We start from the raw sequence: 12071 nt of genomic DNA on the forward strand, positions 1-12071 counted from the left end.
TTGAAATCGTACATTGACAGCCTAAAAAAGCCGACATCATGGAGTGAAAAGACGTGGCTGGATGTCACACTGCAGCCTAAGAGCTATACAACATATTTTCAAAAAGTGCATCCCTGGGACAAACTCCCAGCAAGTGAGCTGTGGACGTACCAAAACAACAGTTTTCGAAAGGCTTTCCAGGAGTTTAAGGTCAACAAGCTACGCCTGACATCCAAGGTGAAAGGTTCATCGGCATGGGCGGATGAGGATGACAACAGCTATACCGTCTTGACAACCAAGAAGAAACAGGGATTAAACAAGGCAGACTATGCTCTTTTGGGGCACTACTCCCTGAGTCCCTTTTACGCAGGTTGTTTAAACATCACCGTCAATGAAAGCATGTCCAAACGACAGATGGAGGTCAGTGTGAGAGTTAAGAACACTGTGCCTTCGAAGCTGGCACGGAGCGATCCAAATGCCAAGCGTATCGTCCTCTTCAAGGCGGCCGATCTTTTTGTTTATGATGCAACTGACGTTTTCACAGAAATACCAATTATTCAAAAGTTTAGCAAATTTAGCATACACTCAAACACATTCGAACGTCTTCTGGTAAAAGGCTTCAGTTATCACAGAAAACGAAGTGAACATAAGCATTGTAGAGATCATAAGGGCTATTCGCAAACCAACTGCCGGCAGTGGTGTATAGCACGAAAGCTCTTAGAAACGGTGGAGTGTATTCTACCATGGATGCAAGATATGGTACAAAAGCCTTGGATGGATGAAAGGCTCCAGAACCTTGCTGTCTGCACGGATGCTGAAAGCTTCTTGCAGACGCTTGCTATTCAGGATAAATATTTTCATTCAAACGAAGCCAACTTGACCCGACCCGTCATAGATTGCCTCAAGAGTTGCCCAGATCGGTGTTCTGCGTTCAAGGTAAGCATGCTAGGTAATGGAGAGTATTTTGTAATACAAAAAAATACTTGGCGCCAGGACCATTAATGCCGCACGGATGTCGACATTTAGTGAATTCGTGTTGTGGGGATGTTGCAATGTCTGTACGTGATCCAAGCTGCTGCGGGACGATGATTTCGTGAAAAAACCCGTACCACTTATTTGTTATTAGTACATCGGCATGGACAGATTAGCCATCGCTTGAAATCATTATATCCTGCTGCAGCGAAAAATCATTCTCCATACTATCTCATGGGCTGAATTACGCTGTAAAATACCCGAGGCAGTTGTAGTAATGGCGGTCAAGCCATGGGCACCGGGATTTTCACGTGTTATTAGTGGCGTAGTCAGGAGGAATGGGATAAGGTGAAGCTTTTGCCTGGAGGCCATTACCAGTCGCTAGAAAGACTGCGTCTCCCATTTCCCCGTAACTGCAGCTCGACTGATTGTCACAGATATCTGTTCTGCAGCGTGTTGTCTGACATTTTTTCTGACATAATGTCATATCATGAGATGCAACGTACAGATTTGAATCGATGTAGTATCATGGACTTCGGAGCCAGTGACTGCATTTCGGTGCCTCACCTTGATCGCTTCTCAGGTTACCCTGCTGTCGCTTGGAAGCAAATCAATCGGCAGCAACTACGGCATAAGCCTGACCATCTCCCCAGAAGTGGAGTCCGTCACGGAACAGTTCGACTACACCTTCCTGAACATGGTGGCCGAACTGAGCGCATCCATCAGCTTCCTGCTCGGCCTCTCCGCCATCGCCATTTACGACTGGCTGATCGCCTTCGGCGTCTGGGCGGCCGTCAAGCTGGGCATAAAGAAGTGCGGCGGCCACAAGGACGACGAAAGCACCTCGACCGCCAGTCCGGAGGCGCCAACACCTCCGATCCCGCCCGTGCTGCGGGTGCCGTCGCACATAGAAGGTGCGGCGTCAGCGACCGGGCGGCACAGCAGCGGCGCAGGCCTGCCCTGGCACCTGGACCCCGACGCCCCGAAGGCCGGCGGTCACAGGGCGACGCCAGAGGGCAAGAGGAGTCGTCACCAGCACCGCCGCAGCGGCGTCACGCCGGTCACCAGCGGGCTGACGTCGTCGAAGCCGGCCGCCGGCAGCGCCTCGGATCACGCCACACCGAGCGACGCCTCTCCGGAGCCAGACCCCGCAGCGTGATGGGCCGACGAGACGAGGCGGGACGGCCCCGGGCGCGACCTGTCGGAGGCGGACTCCGGGTGGTCGGACCTCGACTTTGGGCCGTCTGTCCGACCAGAGACCGCTGGTGGTGACTTATCGGTTAGATGCATATCTCTCACTGTGTGTGTGGAATTTTGGTGGCAACTGCATCATATTTGTCTTTACTGCAGATGCTGTATTTGTTGTGCTGCTGGACGTTCAGTGTCCTGACCTGCGCTGTAGTGGGCGCGTTGGTTTGTCCGCTGAAGCTCATCCTAGCGTAGACGCACTCTTCGGTTCGACGATCTAAACTGGTGCATTGCAGTAATCGCCGCCGAGGTAATTTCCCAATTTATCGTGTTGCCCTTTTTGAAGCGTTCAGGCCTTTCTACAGACTTCCATCAGCGTTTTACTCATGTTCCATTTGAGGTGTCCAGTGGTATGGTTGTTAGCTGGGATCAATACATAATTGTGCTTTCTGAAGTATTTACGCGCGACTCCTTAACAGCAAATGCAAGCAGATGAAATTATACGCGATGCGTCGCTGCTATCCACGGATTCCGCGTGAGTGATCAGCCCTGCATTCTTGACGGAGCTCCTCTCGGAATCGGTCTCATGCGTAAACAATGTAGCAAAATTGTTAAGTAATGTAGTAAAAAAGTATGCGTGTAAAACGTGTGTGTCGGGGGGTCTCATACTGAAAGCAATCGTGTTTCAATGCATATTGGTGTTTCGTGATTATATGCTATGTGGAGAATAGTACAGAATACCTGATGTAGTACAAAACAATGCTTTTGTATGAGGTGGGGTGGTTCAGGCATAGGAGATTTGATCGACGGCAAGACTGTTACCAGTATGTAGGGAACATTTCGCTATTGAAGATAATAAAGCAATCATCAGACTTGATGAAATGAGCTCACTTATATCTATTGGTATACTTTTAATTGGAAAAGGTTGCTGTAGACAACATAAGTTCTCTTTTTTATTAAATATGATCCTCAATTCGTCATTGTTTGATTAGATCATTGTACCTTGCCCCACATTGATTGGGAACCAATTGGCGGTAGCTATATCTAAAATCGTGCTTACGAACGCCAGATATAAACGACTTTACAATTACATTTGTCTTGGCCTTGACCGTCGCATGGCCAATGGAATGGCAAAATTTGAATCACGTTTGTTATGGCATTACGGATGCATGGGTGACCTTGATATAGTCTCCCAGAAGAAGTCTGCACATCTTTGCGGGTGTGTGGCTCATGAACAGAGGGGCTCAGGTTTTAAGAAGGGCGGGGCTCTGAACTGCACCAAATGATCTTCACGATGATCATTTCAGTTACAAACCCGTAGAAATGTGGAACACTCCCTTTAACGCAGTGAAACGTCGATTCCAGATTTTTTCCGGTTGAATGGTGCATGGAATCGGTCCACCGAGTAATCTCAAAACGTTCCTGTTAACGGATCATATAGATATAAAATGTAGCGTTCCATCTGCCTAAAATTATAAGACAACGCAGCCGAACAAAATGCAGGGTGTTTCACCGGTTATAGAACTTCTGTAGCAGTGGCCCTTGGGAGGAAAACTCAGCAACGTGGAAAAGGGTGTTATAGGATCTCTCTATATAGATATAGAAAAAAGGTCTGGCTGCATGTAGAGCTGTGAATATCGATGAGTATTATCGATGTTTTCTTTGTTATCGTTTATCAACAAAATGCATGATAATCACAGATCATTTCCTGTTCATTTAAATTGCAAGCGATCTGTGGCCTAGCAGTCATCACTGAAGTTTGTTTTTAAGCACAAGTTGCGTCTCGTGAACTGCCGATGCATCATAAGCTTGACATACAAGGCAACCCAAAAACAAAGATGCTTTTTAGATTCATTCGCCGCTGTCATTCTGGCTCCCCTTTCCCTCCCTCCCCTAGCGGTGGAAGCCCTGTAAAGAACGCTTCGCTGAATGTACCACACATTGGTTCGCTCATAAGCGAAAAAGACAAAGACGCAGGCTGAGGCCGAGCTCAGATCCCCTGCAGGTCCTCATTACCCGGACACCACAGTGGCTGAAGGCTGGAAGATCTTGACGGAGGAAAAACTGTCATCCACATTAGCAAATTTTACGTTGATGTGTTCAAACGCTTTGGTGTGCGCAAACTATGGATTCGGCTGTTTTGGAGCGTTTTACAGCATGGTGTCAGAACCCTGCAATGGCGGCAGATGAAAACGTGCAACTTATTTCGTGTTGTAGGCGTGTGTACTGGCTTCCAACTCACTGAAATAATCAAAGCTGTCAGACTCATGTGCACGCAAGTAATCGACCAAATTATTATCTTCCGAGAATGAACACGAACTGCATGGCCGACAATGAAACCTAGCTTATAAATCTACATCGGCGTAAACCTCTATCATTATAACCAATATGCACCCCAAATATTTGTACTTTTAGATTTTGGTACATTTATATTTCGCGATTACCTTGTTTTCCACAATTCTTCGGTCATTATTACCAGAACTATAAGCCGTAGCATGCCCAGGTGCGTCGACTCGGAGTTTGAAATGGGGGGCTGACCTGTTGTGTCAGAACAACGTTTATTCACAGTACGAATGTGTTAGCTGCGCAAGTGCTGCCCACTTCCATATGCAAGCTGCAAAGATCAGATGACGCTGTCTCGTTAGCTGACTTAGAAGTAACTGTAGACCTGTAGGAATGAGAGACACTGCACCAGTTTGAACGGAAATGACACCGGATTTATGATGGCTGAAGCTGACAGAAGATATTACCCTGCTAACAATGAATGAGCTTTGCTGCTCTAGCGCGCGTTGCTATCGCAATTTCGCCAAAAAGGGTTGTGATGAAGACTGCTTTCCTCCCAAAATGAAGGTCAGGTGGGCGACTGAGCCGGTGCATCATCTAGAAGAGAGAACCGCTATCAAAAAAGGAAGCACTAGCGAGGGGAGCACTGGGAGCTTCTCCAACAGTTTTGCCTCCTGCGGTTGACGACTTGTAATCCACTGCTGGAGGAAGCGTGCGGCTGTGAACAGCTATGGAAGTGCCCCGGTGGCCTGGAGACGGCAGGCTGCTGGACTCGAACGGCTAGCTGAGATGTACTCGCAGTTGGCCGAGGTTCCGTTCGGGTCTCCCGTCGCCGGTCCTGCCGGGAGCTCCTGGGAGCTGCGCGCACGGGCCGCTGGTTGGGCGTCTGACGCTTCGTCAGTGCGTCAGGCCGCCGCCGTCCACCGGCAACGAGGCGCCATCGGCTCCGACTGCCGGCTCTTGGCGCGCATTGGCAACTCGTGTGAAGCACAGGTGTCAGAGAGTCGCTCTGGTCCATGCCTGGGGAGATAAAGTCGCGTCGGCAAGAGTTTGACGACGGGACGGAAAAGTCAGGTTCGCTCCTTGTTCGCGGAGTACAGTGAAACTTTCAGACACGACTGAGTATTTAATGGTATTTTACATTTCAAAAAATCATGCGCCTCAAACGGGTCATTTCTTCTGTCACCAGTCTCCGGCCATTCCGCACGCACGCACGCACGCACGCACGCACGCACGCACGTACGTACGTACGTACGCACGCACGCACGCACGTGCGCACGAGCGCGCACACACACGCCACTCTGGCGTCACCTCATCATCCTCCACCCAACTATCCCCATACCCCCACGCACCACTCTGGCGTCACCTCATCATCCTCCACCAAATATCCCCAGACCCCCACGCATCACTCCTGGCGCCACCCTCATCATCCTCCGTCCAACTATCCCAAACCCCCACGCACCAACCTGGCGTCACCTCGTCGTCCTCCCCCCACAGCTGTCCAGCGCCGCTGGGGCGAGCCTGCCGGCCCGCTCGGCTTCCGCCGGGAAACGCAGTAGTACCCACAATCGCGGACGAAACAGCATGCCCCCCCCCCCCCCCTCCCTGCAGTAGCATCAAACGTGTTCGCGTCAACGGTCGAGAAGGCCCGCTTTAGACGGAGACGTAGTGTGTCGAGTCGGTAAATAGTGTTATCCATACCCGCTGCGCCGGCCTCCCAGCCCGTCTCTGATGGAATCGCTGCAGAATCGCTGGGAATCCGTGGGAGCTATATACGATAAATTGATGGACGAACTTGAATTAAAACGTCAGCACACCGCAATAAGTAATGAAATGCTGACCACCACCAAAAGGAACGCAGCACGCTTAACCCAAGTTCAAGTGCGTGGTGAGAGAAACACATGTGCGGCTTCAAGGGATATATGTACAGCGCGTATTGCTGCATCGTGTATCTTCATTTTCAGAGTTGTCTGTTTGGGATGTTACTCCATCGAACAGAACATAAATACATCGGCTGGGAAAAAGTATTTCATTACACACTGAGTTAAGGTTATCCTCAGTTAGCTAGTTGTACAGAAGCTCTGTGCTTGCGAGTCATCCGTTTGATGGCTTTCGTGTTCTTTTCTGGTAATAGGTTTCACGTCATGTTCATTTTTGAGAAATGACTTTGTCGACGTACTTCGCGACATCTGTTTAAGCATCACAGCTTGATTCAAATCAATCTCGGTGTGCTCTGTACATAGTATCGGTGATGCCATGTGCCCTTTATTCTTTCTAGCTTGTTCGAGAACCACCCGGAGCTGAAACAATCCTTTCAATCTTTCCGAGGCAAGTCTGCGGAGGAGCTGAGAACGTCCAAGGAGCTCAGACAGCACGCGTCTCGGTAAGATCTTGAGATTGCCATCTGGGTGGAGTCTTGCAGGTAAACACCCCGTTACTATACTGCACCGCACGGCTGGTCTGTGCTGCGGGCCGGCGTCTGGCAGGCGGCTGCACTCGGAGCCCCCATTTCAGGTGGCTTCCCGCCTAGAAATGCTTAGTTTCATAGCCTTTTCCGAAATATACATTGTTTAATCGGAGGGTGACTTATTTATGGTGTATAGTCCATTGTATGCAAAGCCTCGTCTACGTATGCAGCCAAGTATATAACGTTTCATACTTTCGAGGGGAAAAATGAGCTCTATGCGTTGAAATTTAGAAAGCCAATGATTTAGGTCCCAACATAGAACTCTATGTGCCGATATGGCCCCAAAATACGCATCATCACATGAGTGATCATTTTTGAAAAGGTGTCATTTCATCTTTGCAGCACTTTCCACAGTCGAAATAAAGCCAGGCCTATGCAATGACTGCATTGCCGCACAGTAGAGTGCCCTATAAGTAACATCGCACATCTCTTTTTCGTCTCTTCTCCCCACGTGTCTCCGCAGATTTTTAGGGACACCAACAAACACTGTTGTGGTGGTAAAACAAACCATACACTCCCAACCCACGCACATCAATCAATATGATTGTCCAGTCAGCAGGGCAATGTGCAGAATGTTGTCTTTTTGGACTAGTGCCTAGCAGCAAAGTCCGTTGCGCCCCATAAATATCATGAGCGAGTAACTACCCTTCCCATCAATGCCCGTCACGGTTCGTAAACATCAATCGACGCTCTCGAAATGGCTGACAATAAAGGAAGTCTAGACTGCCGTACGCCTAACTTCAGGCCGCTATTAACGGCATTTCAGCACCAGGAAAGCGCATGATGAGGCCAAACGAAAATTTAGTGCCAGTGTCGCCATCCGCGTGGCATTACCGTACAAAAATGGCGTTCCGTTGCAGAGTTATGGGCTTCATAAACAAGATCATCGTCCGGCTGGACTCGGAAGAAACGTACACCGTCGATGATACAGGAGATGTGCTGCAGACACATGCTTTACCAGGCGCTTCCACGGGAAATGAAGGTAGGTTTCGTCTGGGCGTCGGCTCGTGTCCCACCCATGATTTCTCATCTGGCTGAGTCGTCTTCATCTCTTTTCAAACATATGATAATGTTTAAATGTAATGACTGCCCCGCTCTCTTGTAAAGCATCAGCAACGTTAAGTTCATTTGTGCGCCAGTTGTGATGTATGACAATCTTTTCTCAACGATAAGCAGCTTTGGAAGGGTGTCGCTTCTGAGACTTTGCTAATGAAACCGGTATGACATGTATGATTTCATGGTCCTGGTACACATGGGCTGGAGAGACAAGACATCTCTTTTAACGTGCGCGTCCTTGCACTTGATTGCTAAGTGCCGTGCTCGCTGCCAAAGGCTGGATGTCTTCATGATATACAGCACATAGGAAGCTGCATCTGGAAGCCGAGTGTGATTTTAGCATTGAGCTTATTTCCAAATATACTGGAATTCTTACGTTAATACAAAAACACGGTATTTCTGTTGATTTCGTTGCCGATTTGATTTCCCAGACTTTGGCAGTAATCACACAATTTCTTCCAGCTTACACTCCGCTTTCATAAAGATTGGGGGCGCGGCTTCAATCTCATCGTGGACGCATTCCTCGCAAATCATCCAAACATGTCCATACATAGTTGTGCTGGCATTCCACGCGCCCGTCTTATCCTCGCGTGAGCCCCGGCGTCGGTCCACCTCACCGCGCTTTTGGTAGCATCGGACCTGCCCACCTGTGACCCTGCGACCCCTGACCCACTGGCGGTGCCGTGACCTTCGCCAGATCCTGGGTCGCCAGTTCATTTCTGTCATCGCGTCGACGCTGCAGGCGGCGGGGAGATGGGACGACCAGGCGCAGACCGCCTGGGAAAACCTTTTCACGGTCAGTATCAACCCTCACCAGCTGCCTCCTGCCTGAGAGATGGAGAGCTTCCCACACAGACCCAACTTGCGGAATGATATTCTTTGGGCGGATTCGCGTGCCGTGCTTCCACTGGTCTGTAAGCAATCAGCGCCAACGACAAATATATTGCATCGGATGCCTGGGGTAGCCGCACTGACGTCACTGGCCGCGAGCAAGAAACGAGACTAGGCATAGTTTTTAGCTGTTTCGACAAACGTATTTTCCTGGGCGGCATCTTATTGGATACACGTAGCGTAATGTCAAACGCGTTACTTTACGGAGAGGGATGTGTCAAGGGGGTAGTATCGGATGCTGATGAGCATTGGAAGCGATCTCACTACGTTGCTGGATGATACGCGTGTCTGTTTGGATATGGAAAACACTGCGGCCTCAAGCTGCCTTTAAACGAGAGAAAGAGATTTCAAATCATTCAGAAAATGAAATGGAAGAGCGACGACGCCCAATCCGCGAAAAATACTGTTCATTTTCAGGTAAACATATGCCATACAAAAAGCTTGCAATGCAGTTATGCATGGTGTTGATTAAGCATGACATCAGAGCTATGTAATCTTTTTTGTAGCATCTGACTGGAAACAGTCACCATTTAAGCATACTGAAAGGCGCTAGTCCTCTTCCTACCTAAGTTTCTTTCTGTTCTTTGTTTCTTGATAAAAGAGACGCTGCCACGTCAATGAGGAATCGTGCTTTAGAAAAACATAGACTACCACGATTCATTTCCATTCCCTCACATCTCACAATGATTTATAAATTGAACGATCATACAAACTGGAAAATAGCCGAAGCGCTACTTAGAAGGATCCAACGTTTACAGTTAAATGCCAACAGTTTCTTGAAATGTTACGTGCATTTGAGCGGAAAATTATGCGCATAGATAAGACAGCAGTAATAGTCTTATTCCTCTGAGAAAAATCAGGAGAATGGATTTAGATGCGCGATATTTCGGCAACATGCCTTTATCAAAACGAATGGCAGAAGTGAATTTAAAATTGCTTGCCGATGATCCTACGCGATTCTTTTTTTTTAAACAGAGAGCCACATTTTTTACGGGACATCAACATTCAAGGGATTGAATAAGGAGCACTTACCAGCCTTTACTAAGATTCGGTGCATACCTAACTGAGGATTAGAATGCGCGAAAAATACGTGCACACGCAAACGACTTCGATTAAACAGGCATCGCGCATCACGCATAAGGTACCATTTACGCATGTAAACCATTATAACCTGGCACACATTACACACCAAGGCACACATCACGTTTGCATAATCGGCCGCGATGAGCCCTGTTCGGTAACACGCGCCCGGGTGGCCAGTTGGATGCCCTTCCGTCGGGTGGGGAGTCTCAAGAACTAAGAGGACTAGAGGTGCCCAAATTTACGGGGTGTGTTTCCTGTACCCTATCTCACTCAGGTCAAAGTTTGAGGTGCCCCCAGAACAGTGCCCCCAGAACCTAGATATCCGTCCGAGAACAAGGTCACATGATCATTTAAGGTCAGTGACCTTGTTTGAACTTAAGAAGGTCATTGTAACCAAAATCACACAGGGTTGCTTTGAGTTTTGTATTTGAAAAAGCGACAAAGATTACGCTAGGCAGCATGTTCAAAAAAACACAATGTTGACCTCGGTAATTTTAGGTCAGTGACTTATTATGACCTTTAGGAAGTGCATCTAATAATAATGCGGTCCTGCTATCACTTAATGAGAAATGAGCACCAGAAACGACCCCATACAGTGGGCCCTACAGTAATAAAACAGACTGGCTTGGAGCTTGGTCTGGCATTCAAAACTGAACTTAGGTCGGTGAAATGTGTTCATTCCATTGTTGAGTTGCCTGAGAAAGTATCTTAGAGATGTATGGTGTCGTCTAGCACTCCGTTGTTGCATCAGATTGAGTGATTTCCTAGGCATTGACTTCGTAGAATCTATGGCCTGACTTTGACCTGCTGTAGGTCAGAACCCTTGCATGGTACATTTAAATTTTTAACACCAAACCATTTGTGATTTAATTTTCTACAGCTCTGCAAAATTTGGCGCGGATGCGCCGCGCCGTTCGGAAAGCATTTTGGAAAACCTTTCGTGGGTCAATTTGACCCCCACACGAGCGCGTGTCAACGTTTGGTCGCCGACTATTTATGAGAATAAATTTGCTTATCCTCCTGTCTGGGTGGTCCTGTGACCTGTAGATGAACTTGAGACCTATAAAAAGCAAAGGTTCCACAATATATATATATATATATATATATATATATATGTATATATATATATATGTATATATCAAGCCTAAGTGCCTCGAGACCTGCGTGACCGGGTGGCAATAGATGTCATTTATGCAAGTCTATGTTTCAAGGTCTATGTTTGTCGATGTTTGTCATTTAAAGTCTATTTTTGCACAAAAAAAATGGCTTACCAGATTAAGTGTTAACTGTGTGAAACACAAGCGGGGGACATAGCTTATGTTGGGGAAGTACATGCGCCCTATTCGTTTCAAATACAATGTACACCAATGAGACGCTAAGAAATCGAAAGGGTATCAATCCCCTGAATGTTGGCGTCCTGTAAATACTGTGGCTCGCTTTAAAAAGAGCTGAAACTTCTGCCATTCGCTTCGATAAAGGCATGTTGCCGAAATCAACGGAGCTATACTTCCATTTTCCTGGTTTTACTCCGAGGAATGAAGTTTTACTACAGTCTTAGCCAACAGTGTCTCCTGGCCCATCATGGAATAACGCATTTTAGTCCAGTTATGTTCATTGCCTGTGTTGTGCATTTGTATGTGATGTGATGTACATTGTGTGAGTCACAGTGATACAGTTATGTGTAATTATCAGTGATATATGCATCAGTGTAATTATCACGCATGTTCTTACATGCATGTCTCACCGAAAGGAGGAACAGTTCTACGTAATCTGAGGCACTGGATACACAGCGTATTGTGCAACACTGATAATTCTTATGTGAAGGGATGTTTGATAGTCTGTGTATTGAAAAGCAGTGTTTGCATCTGTTCTGTGTGACCTGTTCTCTCTCCTGACGCGTCGGTAGCAATTCACTACGTTCAAAACAGATGAACAGTTGCGACGCTTGATATTTTTTTATTGAAGCACTAGTTTTACATGCGAAGGAAAAGGTCGAGGAAATGGCAACTTATTTAGTCCAATATTGACGAAAAGGGATGAGCTTGATGCTCAGATGTTCCATGCCGACCCGCTGCTGGTGTTCATTTCATCTCTGCATTTGCCTGCCACACATGTCGGACTCGCCTACCATTGGTCCCGTCACCATCCGTCG

The 12071-nt window shown here is 47.6% G+C and overlaps 1 protein-coding gene across 1 annotated transcript; it reads left to right on the forward strand.

The window, feature by feature from the left end:
• Positions 1 to 518: 518 nt before the first annotated feature.
• LOC119099638 (uncharacterized) lies at positions 519 to 5981 on the forward strand. Its single transcript, XM_037222709.1, has 4 exons — positions 519 to 915; positions 1535 to 1865; positions 5324 to 5425; positions 5920 to 5981. Exons 1-4 carry the CDS (start codon positions 727 to 729, stop codon positions 5979 to 5981), a joined length of 684 nt encoding a protein of 227 aa, XP_037078604.1. The 5' UTR covers positions 519 to 726.
• The last annotated feature ends 6090 nt before the right edge of the window (positions 5982 to 12071 follow it).

The sequence above is a fragment of the Pollicipes pollicipes genome, unplaced genomic scaffold (assembly GCF_011947565.3).
Source record: "Pollicipes pollicipes isolate AB1234 unplaced genomic scaffold, Ppol_2.1 Scaffold_2555;HRSCAF=2994_pilon_pilon_pilon, whole genome shotgun sequence".
NCBI lineage: Eukaryota > Metazoa > Arthropoda > Thecostraca > Pollicipedomorpha > Pollicipedidae > Pollicipes > Pollicipes pollicipes.

Coding starts and splice junctions, on each gene's coding strand:
- LOC119099638 (XM_037222709.1), top strand. CDS start 727: ATGCAAGATATGGTACAAAAGCCTTGGATGGATGAAAGGCTCCAGAAC. Junction 916..1,534: donor ATCGGTGTTCTGCGTTCAAG/GTAAGCATGCTA, acceptor ATCGCTTCTCAG/GTTACCCTGCTGTCGCTTGG. Junction 1,866..5,323: donor GGTGCCGTCGCACATAGAAG/GTGCGGCGTCAG, acceptor ACGCTTCGTCAG/TGCGTCAGGCCGCCGCCGTC.